Source organism: Lagopus leucura, unplaced genomic scaffold, assembly GCF_019238085.1.
Source record: "Lagopus leucura isolate 7727_CA_CO unplaced genomic scaffold, USGS_WTPT01 Super-Scaffold_100017, whole genome shotgun sequence".
Taxonomy (NCBI): Eukaryota; Metazoa; Chordata; class Aves; order Galliformes; family Phasianidae; genus Lagopus; species Lagopus leucura.
In genome coordinates this window covers 10081081-10105059 of record NW_024962271.1, presented here as the reverse complement: position 1 = coordinate 10105059, position 23979 = coordinate 10081081, and the positions used below count along the sequence as shown (strand labels likewise).

General features: G+C 36.2%; 1 protein-coding gene across 4 annotated transcripts in view; it reads right to left on the bottom strand.

The window, feature by feature from the left end:
• Positions 1 to 8956: 8956 nt before the first annotated feature.
• PHKB (phosphorylase kinase regulatory subunit beta) overlaps positions 8957 to 23979 on the bottom strand; it is a 67968-nt gene continuing 52945 nt past the window's right edge. For 2 of the 4 annotated variants that reach the window (XM_042876949.1, XM_042876952.1), the window contains exons 23-31: positions 23500 to 23581; positions 21055 to 21112; positions 20173 to 20263; positions 17404 to 17606; positions 14266 to 14400; positions 13322 to 13451; positions 12873 to 12980; positions 11434 to 11574; positions 8957 to 9985 (exon numbers count right to left, since the gene is read on the bottom strand). In XM_042876949.1, the coding sequence (XP_042732883.1) occupies positions 9848 to 9985; positions 11434 to 11574; positions 12873 to 12980; positions 13322 to 13451; positions 14266 to 14400; positions 17404 to 17606; positions 20173 to 20263; positions 21055 to 21112; positions 23500 to 23581 (1086 nt within the window). In that variant the 3' untranslated portion in view covers positions 8957 to 9847. Of the gene's footprint in view, positions 9986 to 11433; positions 11575 to 12872; positions 12981 to 13321; positions 13452 to 14265; positions 14401 to 17403; positions 17607 to 19261; positions 19353 to 20172; positions 20264 to 21054; positions 21113 to 23499; positions 23582 to 23979 lie in introns of all 4 variants that reach the window. The other 2 variants (XM_042876950.1, XM_042876951.1) reach the window with 1 other exon arrangement.

The window sequence follows — 23979 nt, the reverse complement described above, 5'->3', positions numbered from 1 at the left end:
TGTTGGCAGTTGGCCATCCAGTTTGCAAAATCTGGGAACAAATATAAAGCTTTTGGAAGTGTTGTGTTTTTAAACATGGTTATGTTATAACAGATATTTGAGGATGCTTGCATGTGAGTTAGAAAGGGAGGAGCTTACCAAAGGCACGTGTCAATACTGAATGGACTCCAATTCCTCAAATATCTTGGATGAGGAAAATCTTTTCAGTATAATTGCACCTCATCTGCTTTATCTAACACATACCAGTACTTAATGTCATCTTCACAAAATAGTCACCACTGAAACTTGAAAGAAAATGGAAACCTACAAGTCAAGAATAACTGCAGTATTTTTAAGTACAGAATATGTCAGATCTGATGGTAAAGATAAATTTGTTGTTCCAATGACAATATTTAACTAAAACAGGGAATGTTCCAATTGCCTCAGTTTAGGAAATATAAGGGTAGAAGCTCCAGGAGAGGCCAGTTGGGCTTGAGAAAGAGGTCTGACTTCTATGGACTGTGAGTTACTATGTGAGTGGAGAAGAAATTATGGTGGCTTTCTGTTTGATTTGGATGGAATCATACTCTTATCTTGAAACACATTCTGAGCATTCTACCTTCTAATTCACAAGGGAAGCATACTCTATTTTTGAATTTTCTAGATGTTTGAATAGGGACACAGAAGGCAAGTGGATTGAGTAAAGCCTTAAAGAATTACCCTGAAAGGGAGTATGGTATCTAAGCATCCTAGCTTCACGCTGTGCTGTTTGCCCCAGAATTCTATTTCTGTGTGCCAAAAAGCACTCTCAAAGCCTCCAGAAGAGACTGTGGAGGTTATAGAAGGTACTGCACAAACTATATATGGTTATATAGAGAGATAGATGCATATGAATTACCACAGAGTGATTCACTGAAGCATGGGTGAAGCATGTTTGTAATGTAGTTTTTACAATTTACATATTAGAATATGAACCTATTGGGCTGTTGGCATTTTCCTGCTTCTGCAAGTTCTGAGGGGCAGCTCCTAAGAAGTCACGCATCTCTTGCGGTTCAGATGAGAACTGGAATAAGAAAATGTCCAGTTACAAATTGACTTGTTTAATTGGAAGGGCTTTTCTTTTGCTGCATCTTAAAATATATATATATATGAGAACAGGATGCCATTGTTCAACAACTAATCAGAAATACATTCGCTCTTTCTTGGATAATATTTCTTAATGGCTGTTAAAGTTGTCCTCTTCATACATGGCTTATGACTTTTAGTCTAAAATGCTGCATTGTGTGGAAACAATAATAAAATGACTGTTAAAGGCACTTAAATAGTTCTTCCCTGCTTAGGCACTGAAAGAAGAACGCATGCTGTCAGGACAATTTTTGGAAGTAGTAGAAACCCATTTCATTGCTAGGATATGTTGCCTTGAAGAAAAGCCATTTGAATCCACATGCAGCATGTTTAGTAAATAAATGCAGTTGCTGGCTAGCTTTACCTTTCCTCCTGTATTATGGAATATGAAAAATTTTCTCTGGAAGTACAAGTAAACAAGCAAATTTTTCATGACTAAAGTTTTAAATTCCCTCCATTTATCTAACTGATGTTTATTACTACAGCATGTCATGACAGATAAATTACCTTATATGTTCCTAGGTATCGCCAGCAATCTATAATCATAAGCTTTATAGTGACAGCAAGCTGGTAACATAGTGTGTGACAGGATTATACAGGGAAACGTATCTAGGTTACAGAAATAAATTCTGCTTCCCCAGAATAGCCTGATGCTGTTTCAGTCTTCGTTTAACTTCAGTAGTTCCTGTCTGGAGTCATTGACAACTTCCACATTAATATCTTACTTGTATTTAAACCTTGCTGTGCAGACTTGTAATGAATATGTATGCATGTCCCTCTCCCTCTGGACACCAGAAAACTGCAGTAAACTATAAGGAAATACTTGAAAATTTATTAATTATGTTAGAATAATTTTGGTAGCATGTTACATATATTCTTCCTCTTTATGTGGCCTTTCAGAAAGGAAAGAAGAGATGGATATTCCCTGGTTATACTGCATGGACTGGAAAAGAAAATGCAACTGCTATTGAAGCTGTCATATTCCCCTGGGAAACAGACCTTTCCCACAGTCCTCTAGGTCTTTTCTCCTCCTGCCAATACTTGCTGACTCTCATTAACCACGAGTGTAGGGAAAGTCATTTGGAGGGGAACCTCAGCAGTCCTTATTCTCTAAAAACAAATCATGTTTGAGCCTTTTTGTTACCACAGAAATAGGATTTCACGCTTCCCTGCTCCCTTCCTAATTATTATATGCAATGAGTCAGCTTTTCTAATTCCGTTTTTGTGGTTGCCTTTAAAGTATGAGAGGCAGGAGGATTTGTTTCATTTGCCTGATGGAAGTTGTTCTGATTTCAGGTTGCTTGTCATTCCTAGTAGGAAGATTTAGTACTGTTGGATAGCACAGCTTCTGCTCAGAATTTGGTCAGAAGCTATTAGAGAACAATCGCCCAGAAGTGTGCCCAAGGACTGGCTTTGCATTAGTAAATGCTAAAAGAAGCCAATTACATCTGGAGCTTTGAAAAAGGGGACAAATTTAAAATATAGTCTGGCACCCATCCTAATGCTGAGATCCCAGAGGAGAAGTTAACAAGAAGCAGGACTTGTTTGTGTGTGTGTTAGCTTTTCTCTGTTCCTCCTCTTTCCACAGTGGACGCATGCTCTGGAGAACTGTTTGTGCAAGGAGGTGGGAAGGAGGTGAACTATCCCAGTCCATTTCATGGCTCGATCTAACAGTTTTTTAAAAAAGCTTGTTTTGCATTAATATTTAGTTACTTTTCTGTTACACAAATCTAGCGTAACTTCTAAATCTAATTTGCGTCTTAATTTAGTATGAGGCGTTCAGTCAATAAATATGCATGTTGTGCTAATCACTTCAAAATCAGTTCTGGCAGTCAGTCTACCATGTGCTCTCTAGGGCTGTTTATGCTGCCTGTTTGCCCACCATGTAACTTTGATTTTTGCTATTTCCCAACTGAAAAAGTACGCAACATTTTATTGGGGTAGTGTTCAATGCCCTAATTATGGATTATTATGCCACAGAAAACATAAACATAATTCTTATCCCAAAGAGCCCGAAATTTGAAGTGTAAGACAAGCAAATAAAATGAAAACAGACAGACCAGGGAATTCAAAGAAATGAGATTATATTCATTAACTTGCTGCCAGCCTAATTGTAGTCAGCTTGTGAAAAAGCGATAACACAATCTAAGGGGCAGATTAACAAATTAATCTCTACAGAAACATTCTGAGTATGCAGCCTTCTATGTGTGACAGTCCCAGTAAACGCCTGAGAGCTGGATGAGTGCTTTTGCTAGACTTCTGTATCTCAGCCGTGTCTGCATTTTGCCAATATTTAAGTGAACCCTCTTCAATATGTCGTTCTCATAACAAGTCCAAAGCAAAGATGATGCCCACTCTGAGTCTGAATGGTGGGAAAGGGAAGAGGCTTGAAAATAACAAGTTTACCTAATTTTCAACACAAAAATGGCAGTCAGTCATATTTGCAGGGGAAATTACCTTTAAATAACAGCCATCGTTGGGTCAAAGAGTGTGTTTAGTGGAATTCTCACAAAGTGCCTCAGGGTAGAAAATGCAGGAGGGGCAATTACTCCAAGTCTTCCTAACTTTAAGTAATTAAAAAAAAAAAAAATCTGAAACCACTAGTATGAGCACACAATTTATGTAGTGTGGAGGAAATTGGTGTAAGAGTTTAAGACTGATCACTTATTTAGAGAGTTTATTAGACCCATGGGTTTGGCAGCCTACCAGATGTGGGCTTTAAATTTCTGAATTTCAAATTTTAGGTCACAATGGAGTTAGCAGCTCTCCTGTCATGAAGCATCTGACAAGCTCATCAGCTCTTTTCAGTGCAATTAGTAAGTGGCATATCTATAAGGTAAAATCCAGTGTAGTTTGAAATGAATTTCAGAATAATTTAGCAAATATCTCCTGGACAACTTTGCAGCATTTGTTACTCTCTGAGAAAATAGTGTCTGAGTAGAAAAACACAAACTCTCCTTCCTTGCATTAGTCATGTTTTTTGTCTGCTTAGGCATTGGTACTGAAAGAATAAAGAGGTGTTTTAAATGAAACTTCCCTGTGCACATAAAAACAAATAGTAGCTAACAAAGCTGGTAATGAATTTACCTTTGCGAGTACAGCTCCTCTTTGAGATTTTCATTCTCCTTTGTCTTCAGAAGTTAACTGCTAGCAGCCATTTTTTTTGCTTACTTAATATAGTGAAGTAATTAATAGGAGTATTTCCAATGAGTCATGTAGGCATAGGAATTAAAAGTCTTCTTCATTACATGCTGGCAGTACATTGCTTACTTTGCGTTTCATTTGATTGTTTGAATCTTGTCCTTGCTTTCATATCCAATGTTGTTTGTTTAAGAAAATGATCTAGCTTTATTCAGAATTTGTCACAGAGCATTGTATTCTGGGGTCACCAGAAGTGGGCAAGGTGTACCATGTATCGCTTGCCTAAAAGCCAATTTCCTTTCTCTGTAGTGGCTTTGCTTTGTTGGTGTTTGTGTGTTTTTCCCAGAAAGAAGGCTAGCTTTTTTTTTTTTTTTTTTTTTGTGGTTGCAAAATCATCTATACAACTTGAAACCATTTTTCCTGTATATATTACCATTTTTCTCCTTCTCTTAGTCTTCCTGACCTAAAACAAAATGGGAAAATGTTTGCTATATTTATTCTCTTTCATAACTTTCATTTTAGCAATGTTGCAAATGTAGCTGGGCTTTCAACCTGAGAGTTTCAAGATTTCTAACACATCCACTGTCACCAGGTCTTTTGGGAGAGAGGGTGATTTCTTTTTTTTAACTATAATACTCGCTTCAAAATTTCTAATGCTTGTATCCATGGAAACTGGATAATGGGGGAATGCCAGACAGCTGCAGTTGCTCAGACTTTTCTCCTCTAAATTTTTATCTAGGTCTGTCAGTACAAAACTTCACAGGCCATTTCCTAGTCTGCAGCATTGCAGATTGGATCAAACTGCATTTGAGCTTTTCTCTGAAAGACACACCGAGTCTTTTAATGTAATTTTGTTTTTCTAACTCCTTGTAGAGTGTTATTTAACAAACTACACGTTTAAGCTAACAGCCTCAAACAGATAATTGTATGAGCATTTTAACAGCTGGACTGCACAAGGTTGAGACTTGCATAGGATCACAGATGTCAGTTGCAACCCTGAGAGAAGAAAATGAGTAATGCCTAGGGAATTGTTTGCTGTTATTCACACAGAAGCTGATGGAAACTTGACCATTGGTATTATGAGAACAGCATCAAGAATTGAACTGAATACATTTGAAAATCCTCTAGAAATAATTCTCACTTGCTGGCAGTATGCATTTTTAATAAAGCCAGCTTAGTAATGCAGTAATGTTTGTGTCTTGATTGCAACTTCGTGTCAGGCTTTTTAATGAAAATTTGAACTCTTGAGTTCAAAGTATTATCATCTTACACATACATTAAAGGGCAGTTAGTGTACTAAAACTTTTATGTAAAAGCCTTAATCCCACTAATAATTTAATACAGATTTAATGTAGATTTTTATTCAAGAGTAGTCGCAATTAAATCTGTTACTGATCTTACATTTACTGTGTGTGTTAAGGACTGCATAGACAGGATCTGAAATGGAGGTCTGCAGTGCAAACCACATGTACAGTCCTTGAGATATGTAGGCTCAAAAGACCAAGCTTTCTGAGGTTTGTGTTACTGTTTTTATTTGACTCTTTGGCCAAAGTGGCTGACTTGAGTGAAAATTTGGAACATGTTTGCTCTGTCTTGAAATGTGGCAGTTGTCAGTGAGGCAATATGGAGCGGTTTCTTTATCTACAAGGCTGTTTTTCTGAAGTCTAAAATTGATTTTAAATCTCCCTGTAAGGAGCTCTGAATAAAACAGATGCATGGCCTTAACCAGATCCCTGACTGGGATGCAAATGAAATGTACTGCATCTTCCCAATGAAATGAATGCAGGAATTATCTTTCTAAGATTGTACTGGAATTCAAAGCACTGATTCTAGAATTATACAGCTCTTAAATATACATTATAATTTCCTATATAGTAAATGCAGTACTTAAGAAAAATAGATGAAAGACTCCTTTATACATATTTTATATGTGAACTGCATGAGCATTCTGAATTTGGTGATGTCTTTGCAAGATGGGGGCTTGAGTTAACTCAGCCTAGAAGTTAATGCTAAAAAGAGCCACTGTCATCTTCTGCCAGCTTAAGACTTTCTTTACATGCAGTACATGAGATCAATATGGGATCCCTAGACACGCTAAGAGGGTGATACAGTGTTCAGGCTAGCTATGTCTGGCATTCTTCAGCCCATCCTGAGATACCGTACTGCAATGCAAAGATGTGAGAAGGGGCAGCAGTCAGCTAATGTGAAAATGGGATCTTTGAAGACAAATGCTGACTGTGTGGGATTTTCTATCCGCAATGTCATGAGAAGATTTGGTGAGGAAAAATGCAACTGAAGATAGAGATAATTTTTAGGATAGACTAGGTGAGTGCTTTTGCCAGTCCAGGTGAGCAAAGCTTGGGTCATTTAGTGGTTGGCGCTAATCTGATGCTCAGGCATTTATACTTTATCTGTGCCTATCCCTGTTCTGTCTGTGCCAAATGCTTTGAGATCTGACTTAAGTGATATGTATGAAATTCGCAAGCTTTTACTCATGCACGTTTGAAACTGAGATATCTAAAAATTGGTTTAAGAACATGGAGCAATGTGGATCAGGTGATTTTCTTTGTCTGTTTTTCAGTTAATTCCATGTTACTTTCAGGCTTCCTTTCAGTCTCTGAACACTGCTATTAAACACTTAGCAGTTATGCTCTTGTCAGTGAAGGCATAGCTGATTTCATTTCTAAGCAATGAGAATGAGCTGATTTGTCCTCCATCTCATCTCTTAGATGAAATATTAAAATGTAGAATTCTCACATAAATGGAACAACAAAATATTTTTGAATTTTGACTTATTGAAGCTGGGTACAAAACAGGATTCCAGCATAGTAGGCTTTCTAGATGCAAACTAAATAATAATGTATATATTAATAATGTATATATACTAGAAGGGATACCTGGCATGCCAGCTATAAATATTTACCTATGCTTTTGCCATTTTTAGGCAGGTTACATTAATTTTAACAAACTGCTTCTGTCTTTTAAGGCTCTTCTACTTCTACTTGCAAACAGCACTGCAGGTAGGGTAGTGATGGTGTACTGCGTATGTGAGGGGATGTCAGTTTGCCACACAGCACTTTGTAAATGGCTCTCAACATCTGTTATTTATATTCAGTGATATGCAAGGTATTTTTTCATGAGTTCTGAAATAAAAGCGTTTAAAGCAAATTAGAAGATCAACTACGGTAGAAGACTTGAAAATGTAATCAGACAATACTTCAGCTTGCAATGGGATGTGTAACCTAAAGGCTTCAAGATACAAAATGAGTTCTTACAAGTACACTATTAATCTGATCTCCAAGGTAAGAAATACTCCAGTACTGGGGGACAGATAATAAGAAAAAAAAATGAATTCATGAAAAGTAAATACATTTTGTCACCTGAGGCTTGACCCAAAGCTCATGTGAACTCATGCAATTGATATGGAAGCTGGTAGACAGGATCTGAAAACCCGCATTGTAAAGAAAGCTGAGACTTACAAGAGTTAGCAAGCTTTCTCCTTTAGTCTTGACTAATGCCATAAAAAGACAGGGAAGTCAAAATGCTAAGTCAGAATAAGAAGCAAGTTTCAGAAACCAATTTCAAACAAATACTACGATATGTTTTTACATTCTGATACCTCTTACTATCAATTTTTTTGTAAGTATAGTTTTCTGAGATTAAGTCTCACAAGGATGTATTTGAACGTTCAAAGAAAAATTTGCAACAAGCTTTGTCACTCTGTGCTACAATATATAGTTCCAATATTTGTTTACACAAGCCATGAAAAAATTAAGTACCTTTTTTGCCTAAGCTCTGTAGCTATCGGCTGAGTCCGTGCTCTGCTCATAACACCTGCTATAGCAAGGCATATAATCTTCTGACCTGAGCTGAGTGACTGCTAACTTCTGAAGAAGCTATGCCATAGCTTCAAACTGGAATGTAAAGTGTACTTGATTATTTTAGCAATCTTCTTTCAGATTTTCTAGATCTGCTCCAAATATCTTTTCTGTGCTGTGTTTTTTTTTTTCCTTTGGGCTTTAGGGCATGCTGGAACAGAATTCATCCTGGAAATAACACCAGAAGTATAATAGTGTTACATTCGTTAAAGGAGCTATAAAAGTGTTTCAACTCTGTGAAGAATATGTGCAATGGGGGCTGAAGGCTTATGTCACAGTGAGTAAAATCACATAGAAGATGCTATTCTGTTTCTACATTTGGCAACTGTTAACGTTTGCCTTGCATTAGTGTTTGGAGGTGAAACAGCGCATCATGAATAGCATTAAAAATGCTTTTGAGGAAATAAATAGGTGGAAAATGACTAATTATCCACATAGTCTCACGATCTCTCAAAGAGAATGCCAGAAATAGGGGACTTGTGTAAAATAGCATGTTTTGGAAAACATTCTAAGATGCATACTTACTACCTATGTAATCACTGATCTGGGGCCAGCTGTAGCTTTGCATGTAGTACTGAAAACAACAAAAACCAAGCTCAGCAGGTGGGAGATTGTTGTACCCAATTAACTCCTCAAACAGTTCTGAAATTAAATAAAAAGTTGAAGATCTGATAAATTGCTGTTACACAACATTAAATGTATCAACACAGCACTCTCTATCCAGCAATCACTAAGAGTGTTTCTGCTGCCTTCTCCTTGACTTCCCCAACCACTGATAAATGTATTCCAGCAGCATAGCAGAAGGTTGCCACTAAAGTCAATGGGACTGTGTATGTAACTCCACAGTATTTTTATTATTTTTTTTACAGGCATTTGATATTTTAACTTTTATCAAAATAAAGCATTTAGCATACAGTATTTTCACACATTTTGGAGACAGAAAAATTTATTTTGAAGTCCTTCATGCACTGATAGCTCACTTAGAGTTTTTGTCACTGATGTTCATTTTAAATAGGTTTCCTTGCTTTCTTAAAAAAAAAAAAAGCTACAAAACAATGTTCTCTTACTATCATGTGTTTCCCTTTATGCAGATATTAAACAATTAGGAAAGTAGTCGTGTTTATTGCCGGAGATTAAAAAAGAGTTATTCAGATGCAGTGAAGCTTGTGTATCAAGTAATCAAGTTGAAAATTAAAATCCAAACAACAAAGCGTGAATTGTGAATGGAAAAGATAATTTTTATCCAAAAATATAAATTATTTGTAATTTATTTACCTCCATTTTGTGTGTAGAATCAGGAAAAAACAGTAAATCATGGTTTTATATTGTTGCAGTTTGTTATGCCTTGATTAATTACATTATTTTGTGAATTGCATTCAGAATTTACAATAAACTTCTTTGTAATTATAAATAGAGGTATAAAAGCAGAATCTTACATTATATTTCTCAAAGATACCAGCTATGGTAAATGCACAATTTAAGATCACAGGTACAATGCCTTTCAACTTAGCCAAATATCATGTGCTTTGAGTGTGCTTTCATGCTGCATAGTTGAGAAATGAAAAATAAGGAGCACTTTGTGTCTCTAATGGCACTTCTTTCAGCAAAGGACGGGATGTATCTGTGTTACTAACCAGGGTTACTTTTCAAAATAGTACTTTAATGCATGCCTGAAAACGTTTAACAGTGAATAAAGCAACAATTACTACATTGTGCTTGAAGCTTTAGCTAATAGTACAAGGATCATCATTGCTTGTTTTCACATCTCCTTCTAGCAATAAACTGATCACAGCCTTACTCAAGTAGCTGCATGTTCCCTTTTTTCCAACTGGATGAGTGTTGTAGAATGCAGTCATGTCATCCTGCAGGACAGGGAAAAGACACTTCTGTGAAATGCTGATTATGAAAAGAAGAAACAGCTAGAATATGAATATGCAAGAAATGCGAATGAGTTATACACTCTGAAGCTATAGCATACTTGTAATCAATTTTCAGAAAACTATTTTTACATTCAATCTGAACATGTGGAGAGGGATTTATAAAACATACTGCATATATTTATTTACTGAGTTTTTCAGTGCTGGACAGATAGTGCCTTTCTCATATTTTTAAAAATATAATAGATGACAGAACTCTCTTATAGCATGCAGACAGATGATTACTATGTGGCAACAGTGTGCTACCACAATACCATTATGATCCAGGTCCTTTGGTGTACACAGAGATACAGGCTTTAGATTTATTGAAAAATAAGTAAAATCTAAGAGGCAAATTAGGGTCAGGGGTAGCACATGAATTCAATCAGATAAGATAGCAAATAGATCTGCTTCCATAAACACCTGTTTGGCTCAGTTAATGATGTTAAAACAGCTGTTTATTAAAACAGCCAATACATAATTTAAAAATAAAGGTTCATTTCTAATTCAGGAAATGTGACTTCCCAATTACTTTATTAAATAGCTGAGATTGTGGTGACAATATTAGACCTTCCACAGTTTTAGGGTATGTTTGAAATTACTGGAGTAAACACCTGTGACACTTACTACATGTTAAAATGGAAAAACGTTCAACATGTTTGCAAATCAGCGTGATGGAAGAACATCATTCAGACAAAATCAGAATCTTAAAACTTCAGAGAAAATAGCATATGATCCTCAACTAATTCATCCCTAAAGAGAGTAACTGAGCAACAGGAACTGCTTTTGCATATCAGTGTTACAAATCAATAGAACTTTCCAGTCGATGACACCTTTGAATACACTGTGCATAACAGTGCCAGACTGAGCAAGTACAGCCATCCCCAGTAGCAGGGGTGCTTTCCCACTACTTTTACTCATTTCATTCTTCAACCTGTCAAATCAACCTGTCTTTATTATAGGATTTCAGAGCTTTGAAGCATCAATACTTGCAGTGAGAATATTCAAAGGTCCTTAGAGCTTAAAACCTCTAAGGTTTCTCCTTTAATACCATCAATATTTCTTTTGTCACTGCCTTTCTTCATATCTGTGCACATAAGATTCTAGGTTCATGCTTGCTGAGCATTAGGTTTTTATTTTTTACAAGTTTCTCTTATTCTTAACTCTTTTCTGTTCTAGTTTTGTCCTGCAGGTAACTCTTTCCTCTTGTAATGAATATCCTGTTTCAGCTTCACCCACTTCAGAGCTGTGATCCCCTTACCACATGGATTTGAATTTGCAACTCAAAGTGCATGTTTTACCTCTGCTTTTGGCAAATTTATGCTGCGTTATCACATACACAGAATTAATAATTTCAGCTAACTGGAGGTAGAATAGTAAATTGTTTTACTTACTGGGTGTTCATCTCCCTTTGGCCTGTTGTGATCTTTCTGAAAGTCATGAAATGCTTCTTGTACCACTTTGTCCAAGTCTACTTTGTCTTGGAACTCTAGCTCTGGATTTCTCTCCAAAATAACAGATATAACCATCAGCAACTATAAGGCAGAAAAAGACTTAAATTTAATTTGTTAAAGTTCAGGTTCTATAAGCATTGTAAACAAACACATTTGTTTCAAGATGGAAGCAACTTAATAGTAGCACAAGTAATAGCCCACAAATAAGAATTACTGACTATGGAAGAAAAAATCATTGAAAAAGCAGGCTTTCATAAAAGATTACTATTTCAGGTGGCTTCTAGTTAAAGACAAAACATAAATGACTGACATCAACATCTAACTTCAGGAAGCAGGGAAGTTATTTTCCAGATTATTCATTTCAGGGAGCAACCACAAATAATAGTGGCTCAAGCAGCAGAAGAAATGAAAAGCAGCACATATTGAACCTTAGCATTTGATGTACAATCATACATGGTATAATTGCACTACAAGCAAATTCATAAAAAGCAAAGCCAACAGATGTAAAATGCATTAAGTTCAAGGGAATTTACATTCCCTGTAGCTCAAAGGTTTAAATAGGAAGATGAACATGCTGAGTGACTTGCAGAAGTGGGCAGCAGAATCTAGAGTAACCATCTTTTGTTTGATAACTGTGTTATCTTTTAGCCAAAAGTGGACATATTCCAGCGAGCACCACGACCAGCAGCTGTTAACCTGAACTGAGATGGATTTAAATTATTTTACTGTGCAAAAAAACTCACAGGCACCAGAGATGTAGACTTGGGAACTGACAATGAACACAGCTGACAGCACAGGTGTCAGTTACCAAAGGTACATATGCTCATGATCTGTCCAAAAACTATCCAGTATTAGCTGTACTGGTAAGAAAAGGAGTTAAAAGAAGCCTTTTGCTTCACATAGGAGATTTTTGCTGGCACACAGAGAGACTGAAAGTTGAGTCAGTAACAAAGGGCAACCTACTAGGCAGCCTCAGCAGTATGGGAAGAAAAATCTATCATAGTGCAAGCTGATGTTTTAGAGCAAGTTTTTTCCTAGACCTGAGAACTTGGTGGGAAAAGGTATGGATTAAGGGCTTAATGGAATTAGATATCTCAATAGCTTTTGTACCCTCTGACCTACATGGATTGGCATTATTATTAATATTTATTTCCCTATTTGCTAAGAAAGAAAAACATCACAGGCTTAGTGTATGCTGAGCATGCTGGCAGCAACTTTTTAAATCACAAAACAATCCATGGAAAAAGCACTGAAATATAAATAATTGTATTTAAAATGCTATTTCTATGAATATTTGAGCATTTAATTTATTTATTTTTTTTTAATTTGTAACAAACTCATGCACATCACAAAGTTTCTTTTGTTATTAAGACACAGACCTCTACAATGATTTGCCTGTATTCTGGCTGGTCAATATTTTGCAGCATATCTTCAACTAGGAGGGAAAAATTCATTTCGTACATCGTCATATCTGATAAGGTTGGTTGCTGAAAAATAACAAATACTTGTATTGAATGAAGATCATCTGCATTAAAGCACTCCTCCACACCCCTCAATATAGGCTGTTTGCTTGTTGAATAAATAATACACAGCCATCAAAAAGGAAGCATATTTTAGAGTCCATGGCAGCACAGCTCTGGAAAGGGTTTTTAGTCTTATGATCCTACAGATGTATTTTAAAGTAACTGACTTCCATTCTATTCTAATTGTATTTTACCCAGTGAAGTGTATTATGTATGGCAACATACAATTAAATATTAGCAATAAAATAGTTCTCCATTAATAGTAAGGTAGAGCAGAAATAATTGAACACCTCAACATGCTTTACCTGTGGTAAAAAACTCCCTGCTACTATTAAACCATTTGGAGTTCTCTCCAAGATTTGCCACACCCTGTCATAGAACCCAGCAGGAGTTCGATTGAGAGAACCATCGATTTGCCGTCGGTTAAGCCAGCCTCTGTGGACAAAGGAAATCATTAACTGCAGGTAATAAAAGCTTCTCATTCAGAATGAGGACGTATTCTGTGGTGTAAACCATAACATAAGCAGTGATAGCTAATGCCTTCTCATGATGCACATGCAGCACACGTTGTGCTTCTTGAAAAGTTGTGCTCTAAAGAGGGAATAAAATCCACTTAGTGAAGAACTGCAAAAGTTAGTGTTATTATATGTCAAAAACTAGAAATTTAAGTCTATGGGAGGACTTCTGACTGAAGCCTTACTAATACTGCTAAGTGGAAGTACTGTAATTATAGCTTGTTTTCTTGCACACTAATGCACTTGGATGGGGAACAAGTTAGAGCTTGGAGAAAAGATTACAAGTTTCAGGAAGCAGAACCTCTTAAGCATTGTAGAAAAAAAAACATAATGCAAGAAGCTAGAAGAAAAGGCACTGAACAGCATACATGCTATTCTTACAAGTTACTTAAGTAGGCGGTATTGAGTAATTTTGGCTCCTGTCCCTTAATGAGGGCATCAAGGAATATAATGCTTCACAGTACTACCACAGTGTATACATAATTACTAGTAGGTAAGGCTTCCAAAAGGATAGAGGTGAAAAAGGAAGCTGTAATGTGAAAGGAGCAATTGTAGAACTTGGTTACAGCTGAGAAAATGAAAAGGTGCATCTTTGCTACCTCTCTAAATAAATCACTACTGAACGTCCATGCTTTACTATGCCTCTTAAATGGGCAGGTATTTCAGAAACACAAATTACTGGAACAGTTTAGTATGAATGAGAACAGGTGCCACAAATCCACGCATCTCATTACCTCCCCTGCTGCTGTGGCTGAAGAATATCCAACAAAAGCTGCTTCACTTCACTAGGGGACATCTGGTACAAGTCCTTGGCTGGCATATCCCCTGCACGGAATTTCAGTTCATACTTCATGGCATGGATAATCCATCTGAAGTGAAGGGAGGAAAGCATTCCTTAATTAAATGTGATGTTTCAAAGGAGGAAAATTTAGTCTGGTAGAATACCTCAAGAAAATCCCAAGTGATCCTGCTATTATTATTTCACAAGGACATTAAAATAGCATCAAACACACACTGCTGTTTGTACTGTGATGTGGAATTGTTCATTTGTTTGCAGTATGATATAAACTGAAAGCAAAAATGAATAATTTTTACAAATGGGTTGCAAGGCATACTTCTGAAACGATTTCACCACATACATAAAGACAAAAATTTACTTAACTTTTGATGTTGAAATGCCTACTGAGAAGCGTGCTCCTGACAGTATGTGTGTTTTGCTGGTGCTTTTAAGAAAAAGCTCAATAATTTTACATTTAAAAAGATTTCAAGGCTTCTTAATAGCTTTAGCCTTTGAAATTCCTTTTTCCTGTCCATCACACTTCATTCTTTTGCTATTCCCTTTTAAAAAAAAGATTTGATTAAATAAAAACATGAAAATTGTAAAGATTTTTCAGCCCTAGGGACTAGGAAGGCAGGAGTTGGCAAATTATTAAAGGGAAAAAGATGATTTTAATTCCACAAATAAAAATAATGCTGCAGATTCCAATACAATATAAAAGACAAAATAATATTTATGAAACAGGATAACTGAATGTGGACCTCATTCACTTACCCTTCACACTGTTTCAGTTCAAGTAGCTATTACAATCAAAAGGGAAGAGAAACATATCTAGTTTTTCTTCAAGTAGTCCATCATCTAACACCTCATCAAGTCTAGGATATGTCAAAGAGCTGTTTACTCTCCATCAGAGAAAATGTGAAATATTCCTAAAAGGTTTACCTTGTCACAGTATAGCCACATTTGGCAGGCATTTTATTACTTTGCCTAGAAAGGAAATAATTGTTTCTCTAAGTCAGGTCATGGTCTTTTGGACTGAAGGATTCTTACTAGTTTCATTGGCTTCTGAGATGTCAGGCCAACTAATGCAATCTTGCTTTTCATCTGTAGTTTCTAAGACTATTCATTGAAGATACAAGGTACAGCATAATATGAGGCTTCACGGGCATGCTAGATTATCCAGAACATACATTTTATTTACTTTACTGTGTGAATAAGCATCTTGCTCTTGTTACTAAGATTAAAAGCAAAACCGCTTTGAATTGATTCATTTTTTCCTGTCAGTTCAACTGTATCTTTGTGCAAGTTGTTCACTGCACTCTTCTGTTTGCAGTGGCCTATGTGACACAGCAGTGTGAAAAGTGGGCCTCTTACTGAACTCTTCTCAAATAAGGGTGGGTAGAAGTCAGTTGATTAGAAGGTTTTACAGTAATAGGACTGTCAGGAACTTGATATATTTCAACATGAAACACTGAAAACAAATCAATAACAAGACTCTAAATCAAATCATTATCAAACTGGAATGTTCCTTCTGTGAGAAGGTTAAATTTTGCTCACTGAAGTGGGTGATAACACTGGAATAAAAAAAAAATTGAATCTCCAGAATTAACCTTGGAAGGAAAAAAAAACTGTAAAAAGGATAAGCTGCAGCTGATGAGAAAGGGGAAGAAGATTAACGTGGATTTGTAAAGGCTACAGAAGAGTATGTAAGTGCAAAAGAACAGATATACTTAAATGTAAAAAAAGTGATTCAGTTTTCAGTTTCATAGTGACCCAAAAGTAATACTAAATTAGAATCAGGAATCTTATATACTAGAAAATAAGATGCGAGTATACAACTTCAGTGCTGAAATGCTACGTTTTCCCTATCAAAAGTATGGTAAATTCTAATCTTAAAACATTTTCAATAATTCTGTAAATCTCAGTCACTAGGACCTGCTGTCTTCAAAGAAGTGCTTATTCAAATGCATGTCTGTTCCTAACTGTGAACAAAACAGTTACTGTAGATAGCAGTGCAAATACAGATATCACAGAATATGATAACATTCAACCTTAAGCTATTTGTAGGCCACACTATCAAAGAATTAAATAGAAAAATCCAGGCTGTCAATGATCTTTCCCACTTCAACCAGGTTTGGAGTTCCTAAGCTCTGTATAGTTAACCTTGGTAAGCAGTCAGTAAGTATTTTGCCTATCCGTAGTAAGGATAGCATCACATTAGAGGCTCAATCGTTACACATTAAGTGTTTTTGCGTAGAGAACTGCTCTTGAACAATGTCTTCTTTCTGCCAGCCATCAGATACACCATCTAGGTGCCTCAGAATGTCCTAGGAAATTCTTTACTGGTATGTGCATTTGAACAACAGAAAACTTTTGTTACCTTAAGTTCCTATTACAGTCAGTGCTAGAGAAGAACAAGCTTTCTTTTTAGGTAGACTGTAGTCCCGCAACAAATATTTTAAGTGCCTTGAAACCAAGGTACCAAGGGATTTGTTTCTCGTGGTTACTGGACTCTTAAGATTGATTTAGTCAAAACTGTATTACAAGCTCACTATATTACGTGCTCAGCACTTATTGGAAACATACATAGGTACTTGCTTGAGTGAGCCAGAAGCTGTGAGAGAAAGGCTTCACTGCCTCAAGGCTGTTAGGTAAGTCAGGAAGAATGTTCTGGCTTTTGGATGCTAGCAGGACTCGGTGGCCCAGTGAGAGTACAATTCCTGGAGCCCCTTCGCCAACCAGAAACCCCACTACAGTATTTATGGTTTTGAAGCCCTAACCTGATCATTATCAAGCATTTAAAAATACCACAGTTTACTGTATTAGCTTATAGGAAAGCTTCAAATGAGGTATTACACAGACTGCCACTCCTCCACTTTACACTGTTCACTGGCAAATTTGAGAGCAGTTTTTTGTGAATTCAGTTCTGGCACACTAATTCAAAGCAGGCTTCTTAGAAATGTAAAGCTGAAGCATATAAATTTTGCTGCATCATCTCATATAAATCTTTTTTTTCAGTGTAGCAACAATCTGTGTCGAAGCACATATGTTTACTTGCCATGTTAGCAGTAAGTGCAGTAGATACTGTACTGACCCAATCCGTATCTTCAGCATGCCACTGAAAAGCTCTGGTGAATTCGAGATGATCCAGCCGATATGTATGACAAGTTCCTGCTGAACTACAGCTTCTCTTTCATCTTGTAACTGACATTTTTCATAGATGATGTTCTTAATGACTGCTGGGGATAAGGGATTAGAAATAACTTCTTCCTCATGGCCAAAAGCTCCAAGTGTCACCTACGGTATATTGAAAACAGTTCAGAAGAACGGTTATTCTGAAAGGAATAAAAGCACCACAGAAGCAATTTAGAAACTAAACTTCATGAATTCTGCTTTTTACAGTACAAAAATAATTCAACGTCAATACCTGACAATTGTTAATACTATTAGCTGGATAATATTAAATAACAAAATTTAATAAAGACCAAAGAAAATATGGAGAATGTCTGTCCAAAATAAAACTTAAGTGCAAGTCTGCTGCTATGGCTTCAGAATCAGGCATATAATCAAGACTGTACAGCAGGCTTAGATATTCTTTCATTTCTGATATCCCAGCTCCACAGCTGTCACATAAAGCTAGGAACTTAATTATGAACTTTGTTTTGTTATTTCTGTGAGCATTCTAAAAGCTACAGCCTTCATAATAAGAAACTATTATGTTGCTGTACTGGACTGTATAACTGCACACACCCTCCAAAAAATCTTTCTATTTATTGTCAGTGAAACACACAGTATCACTATTTTTTCTCATACAATAAGGATCATCATTAAAAAGGACTTAATTAAGACAAGTTTGGTTAAAAACTTGAAAATAAACAGCTGTAAATCATTCTTCATGCAACAAACAAAAACAAACAAAAAACATGGCATTCCTCTATAGCTACAGAGCACTAGAAGCACATAACACAGAATGGCCATCAACATGGAATACAATAAGGACAAATCTGTTACCATAGCATTCCACTTAGGTAAATGTATGCATATTTTATGATAAAAATAAATAATATTCAACTACTGTTATTTGGAGATTGCTCTTATAAACTAAGTTAAAATTCCTGTACTAGCAAATAAAAAGTCCTCCTCAGGGAGGGAAGAAACACTGATGATTAAAATCTATTTGGAGCAGAAACCTGAAATCCTGAAAGACTTTCTCAGCTATCACTCCTTGTGACAAATTAATTGACTCAAGCGCAATGACAAAGAGAGCGATGCTGTAGGCCACAACATTCTTTACTTTAAAAAATCATTTTTACTGATTGATTCCATCTTCTTTTGTGAAATAAAAGAGCATATATAAGCAAACAAAGGAGTGTATGGGAACTACTGAGTCACGGCCTGAACCTCTGATTGATCACCTGAGGTGAGCCATGAGTCAGCCAGAGGAGCACAGCTGAAGGCAATTCACTGTGCTGCCGGAAGGGGTGGAGCCAGGCTGCACCCCTCCTGGACCTATTGAAGAGCTGGCTACCAGAGGGGAAGGATCTCTTCTGGAGATCCCCTCTATTGGTATTTTGTGGTGAGCCCAGCCAAAGGGTAAGCCTCCCATTTTATTCTCTTTTGTTATCATTGTCCGCTTTGCCTAACTCTCTTGATTATATTGTAACATCTTGATATCCATTGATTATATAGGAGCTATGCAAATCACACCTTATCCAGACATCAAACTGCCTTTTCAAGACCATTCTATCACTACATGAAAAGAAATTTATTAGCCCATAGTAGATGCAAGTATTAAATATATCTTCACTGATTTTTTTTTTTTCTATAGATAGTGTATTTTAAAACTATTGGTTACTTTTAAAAGAAGCATTAGCAAATGTCAAAATGAAAGCAGCCATTCCTCTATTTTCTGTTATCACCCCTTAATACATTTCTGAAAAGTATCGGCTTACCTGTTTACCCTGAACTAAAACATTAGTAATAGATGGTGCAAGGCTGTCCACTAGTTTACCTAAAAGACTTGCTGCGAAGCGCACAACAGACCTGAGGGCAGAAAACAGAGCAATCCCACTACATATCAAAAGCTAGTTTAATGAATTCATGTATAGTTTTGAAGTCTGGCACAGCGTTCAGAGATCTCAAAATCAACTGAATACATACATTATTTACAATGTGGAATTCAGATCAGATTTTTATATTTATCTTATCTGGATTTTCATCTCTTAGTCGAGATACAGGTTAATGGATCAAAAATGAATTAGTTAGAACTCATTAACCTACCTACAAACACCACAGAAAGCTTGTTCTTTTCTCTGCATCATCTTCAGAACAGACAACAGATGCTTACATGTGACACGTTACTCATTTTGCAAGATAACCTCGGTAACTTTTAAGGCCACTTAACAATAATTTTGCAGGAGAAAGAACACATAACATCAAGGCTTGGTTTTGTCTTCCACAGTCAGTCAGGTAATATCTCACATGGAAAGAAGACTTGTGTAAACCACTTGGTTTAAAAACTGGCTTGTTTAGAGACGTTTCTTTCATATATCCAGTTTAAAGATATTTCTATTTCCAATTATAATTTCCTGACAAAATACAAATTTAGAAGACACATATTTAAGGTTTTCTGGTGCAGGCTTTGAGGTTGCTAAGACTCATTCACTCTGATGAATAAGTCTTAACATTCCACAGCGTTAGTATTAAATTCAAACAGTTGATGTTGATTCCTGCAAGAACTGCTATGCACTTATCAAGAGACCACGAGCAAAGCATTTCTGAAATGCATTAGCTGACAATATCAAAACGCACATAAGCCAAAAAAATCTCACGGAGTTCTGTTTCAGACTTCTGGGCACTTTACCTGTTTCCCATGTACCAGTAAAGTAGTAATATGTGGGGTTATAGAAGAAGAAAATTTCTGTGCAAATGCAGCACTGTAGCGCAACACCAACCTATACGTATGTCAAATGGCAACCATGGGAGAGAAACAAAAAACAGTTTACGTATTTTGTTTCTAGAAATACTTCTGGTTTTTATTCTTAAAAAAAATATGACCGAGGTATTTTGATTCTATCTTATTATTGGCGAAGGCCCATTTAACTGCAGGAACAAACTAAAATGAAAAGCACTTTAAATTTAAAGACTCATCCCGTTAGGAGTAGTCACAGAGAGGGAGAACGTAATTCAGGACAGGCTCAGCTCATGTCTTCAATTTCTCAAGCTTCCAGGCAAAGTAATTAATAAACAACATGTGAACCACCAGTCCAGTCGCTGGGACCTTCTGAAGTTATCATGACAAAGTCAAGCTCAAAGTAAATTGTTTCAAACTGCACGTGCAAACTGCACGTGCACAAATATAAACTGAATTATATTTGATCACTAGCCTTGCGACAGAAAGCTATTGGTATTATTTTGCCACACTCTGTAAGAAATAAGAATATTAATATTCTTATTTTTTCTCATTGTTTGAATTTAACTACAAATGTATGTCTACATTGGTTCTCATAAAAAAAAGTAGCTTAGTATTGTTTACTTTAAAAGATAATGGCAAGAAAGTACTCTTTTTTTTTTTTAAAGTGTTACAGACAAGATCTTCAGTCGCAGTGAAGCAGTACAATTTTGTCAGAAAAGTTGTCCTTTTTTACTCTCCTCTAAGTGCATAAAGAACCACTTTTAGTCATAGTAAGCATATTAGGAAAAAAAAAGCGTAAACCAGAAGGAATATGGTTATCTATATACAAACCAGAGCTTCTTGCTGCCAGCTCGTCTATAGATTCTTTCAATATGTTCAGCAACAGTACCTGTGTTATAAACACATTTATTCAAGTTACAAAACAACAAAATAACAGCAAAAACAAAAGAGACATGTAAAAGATGCATTTTCTCATTTAATATAAGGTAATATTGCTGAGATCCACTAATTCTGAATTAGCTCTAGTAAAGCACTTACCTATTGTGATTAACATCTAAAACTTAAGAGTTTAATCCTCTGTTATTCAGTTGTTCTACAAGAGGCAAAAGCCAACTTCAGTTTGATTTCCTGCCCCTGCTCTAGAGAGACTTAGCAGCACCTACTGTTCAGATATCTTAAGAGATCAAGGTGATGATAAAGTACCTCCTCATCAAACTGCAGATTCTACTTTGGATGTGGGATAGAATAGACACTCTTGATGCTCTCTTGCTACTCAGTTGAGATAAAAGCAACAGGCAAGTCTTGTGCTTGACAGCATGGTTCATTCAAGCGATGTTATGTTTGGATACAGGTTGCCATTGCTGATATGCAAGACAGGAGTTCTTTTCAACTTTGTACATAAACAAGACATCACCTGATTCATCATCTTGGACGTGAGGTTTTCAATTGATATGAAGCCAGATATGAAAGATTTTTTTGCACTGTTTTATGGTTCCATCCTGAATAACTACTGAAAGGTACAAAAGCCCTACAAAAGCGATACCAAAGCTACACTGTGAGCTAGCATTGGTTATCTAAGTGCATCACAGTGCTCACCTAGTGAAGCAAACTATCACCTTTGCAAAGTACAGAGGATATTTGACACACAGACACAACATTAAATTACTGCATACTACTCTCCCTCTCCAAGTTGATTTTCTGTATGCCACAAATCATTTAAATAAGCACTATGCATTAATGTTGTAGAAACGTGACCTAAAAAATATAAAGTAAGACATAAAATCAAAGCAGACAGCCCAGAATATGGAGAAGACATGAAGTATAGGTGGATGTTACATTCATAAGAACAACAGATACCATTCTTTTGCCAGCCCACGGTTGATCACAGCGCATTGACTTGGTATACTGACATCTCAGCTGTGCAGGAATCAAGTGTTAAACATACCATTATTTATGCTTCATTTAGCTTCTAGATTCTAAGTTTTCAGATGGAATGCCAGTGATTCTCATGCAAGACACTTAGTGGTGAACAGTATGTTCATCTATAGCAATACTACTGGAATTTGATTCTCAAAATCATAGCTCATGTCTATCAGCAGGAATATCTAAGATCCTTCAGCTTTTATTTTCAGATTTATTCATTATCAACTGTGATTATTTAATGTCAGTAATAGTTTCTTCTATTCTCCTGCTGTACAAGGACAGGAACTTTTAGCCAGTGACTCAGCCTGTTTAATGCAAGGTACATATTAAAAAGTTTATCACCATCTACAGCTTCATACTGGATGGTACAAAATGTCTAACCAAATTGGTCCTAAACAGTCCTAGGCCAGTGATCAAATGTGGTTATGCTGGTTGCTTACAGAGTGTAGGAAGTTTACCTCAAGTTGTTCTCAGAGCAAGGAAGAAAGGACAAAACCTACTAAGGGCTGAAGAATACAGAGATTCTCCAAGTCCAAAAATACACGCAGTGGTGACGAAAGCCTTCTTTAGAGGCTGCATGTGCTCCAGTTCTGACCATGACTTTAAACTGACACTGTATTTCAGTAATGCACTGTGAAGTGTCCAACGGATTTTATTCCATCTTACATTGTTTTCCATGACATTCTTAATCGAGTAGAGCTGATATGAATTATGAAGAGGGGATCTACAACATGGAGTGGTAAGTTATACTGATTCTGGAGTACTCAAAAGAATATTATTTATTCATAGTGTTCCTCTTTTTCTGAGAAGTGCTCATATATACCAAAGTAGCTAATAAAAAGTCTGGGGGAAGAAGGGGAGCGGGAAAACAAACAAACAAACAAAAACTGTGCAGCCAAAAGCCACAGGTCCAAGTATCTTATTCTGAATTAATTTACACAAACATAAAGCTTGTGAGCTAATACAAAGCCATAAGATAAAATTTAAGTAGAATGAATCTTTCAGATATACTGAATTAGCACCTCGGGACCTAAAACTAAAATGAAAACAAATATGCAAATTTGTCTTTAGTTTCAGTTTTATATCCAAGGTCAAATCCTCCATTTCTATATATACATATTTGTTCAGATTTAGAAACAGAGCAACTGCAATCTACAAGAGGTCATATATTTAGCAGCTCATTCCTCACCACACTACGATTTTGCATGTCACATTTAATGCTGAAATTGCTTTAGTTGCAAGGAAGATGGCTACACAACTGCATGTATTCATGGCCCTTATTCATGTTCATTACAACTAAACATACAGCTGCTTCCAGAAATATTCAGAATACTCACATGAAAAAGCTCTTACCTTCCTTGGTGATGAAATCCGGTCCTTCTCTTTTAAGCAATATGCTCAAAAGCAGCGCTTGACTTGCTAGACAACTGCAGTCCTTAAAAAACAGCAACCACATAAGCACAAGTAGCCTTCACATTTTCAGCAAAGCAAAATCAGAACAATTAAAAAAAAATTAAGCGAAAAGGCCTTGTTGTTATTGAAGATGTGTATATACATTACTAAAATTTTATTTGTAAAAGAACCTGACCACAAATGTTTAATATCATTTTCACTGCTGCTTGCAGAGACTTCTCCTTGGTTCAAATTTAGATGAAATAAGTTGGCTTCAGAAGTGTTACCCAATTTTCTACTCATGGATCCTGCCATTTACAGCTGAAATACTTATAATGTCTTTGGGAACCGTGAGGAATATTTTGTGTATTCCTGTTGAACCTGGATCTAGAAATGATCAACACCAGTTTCCTTCTAGATATGGGAAAAATACTAGACAGG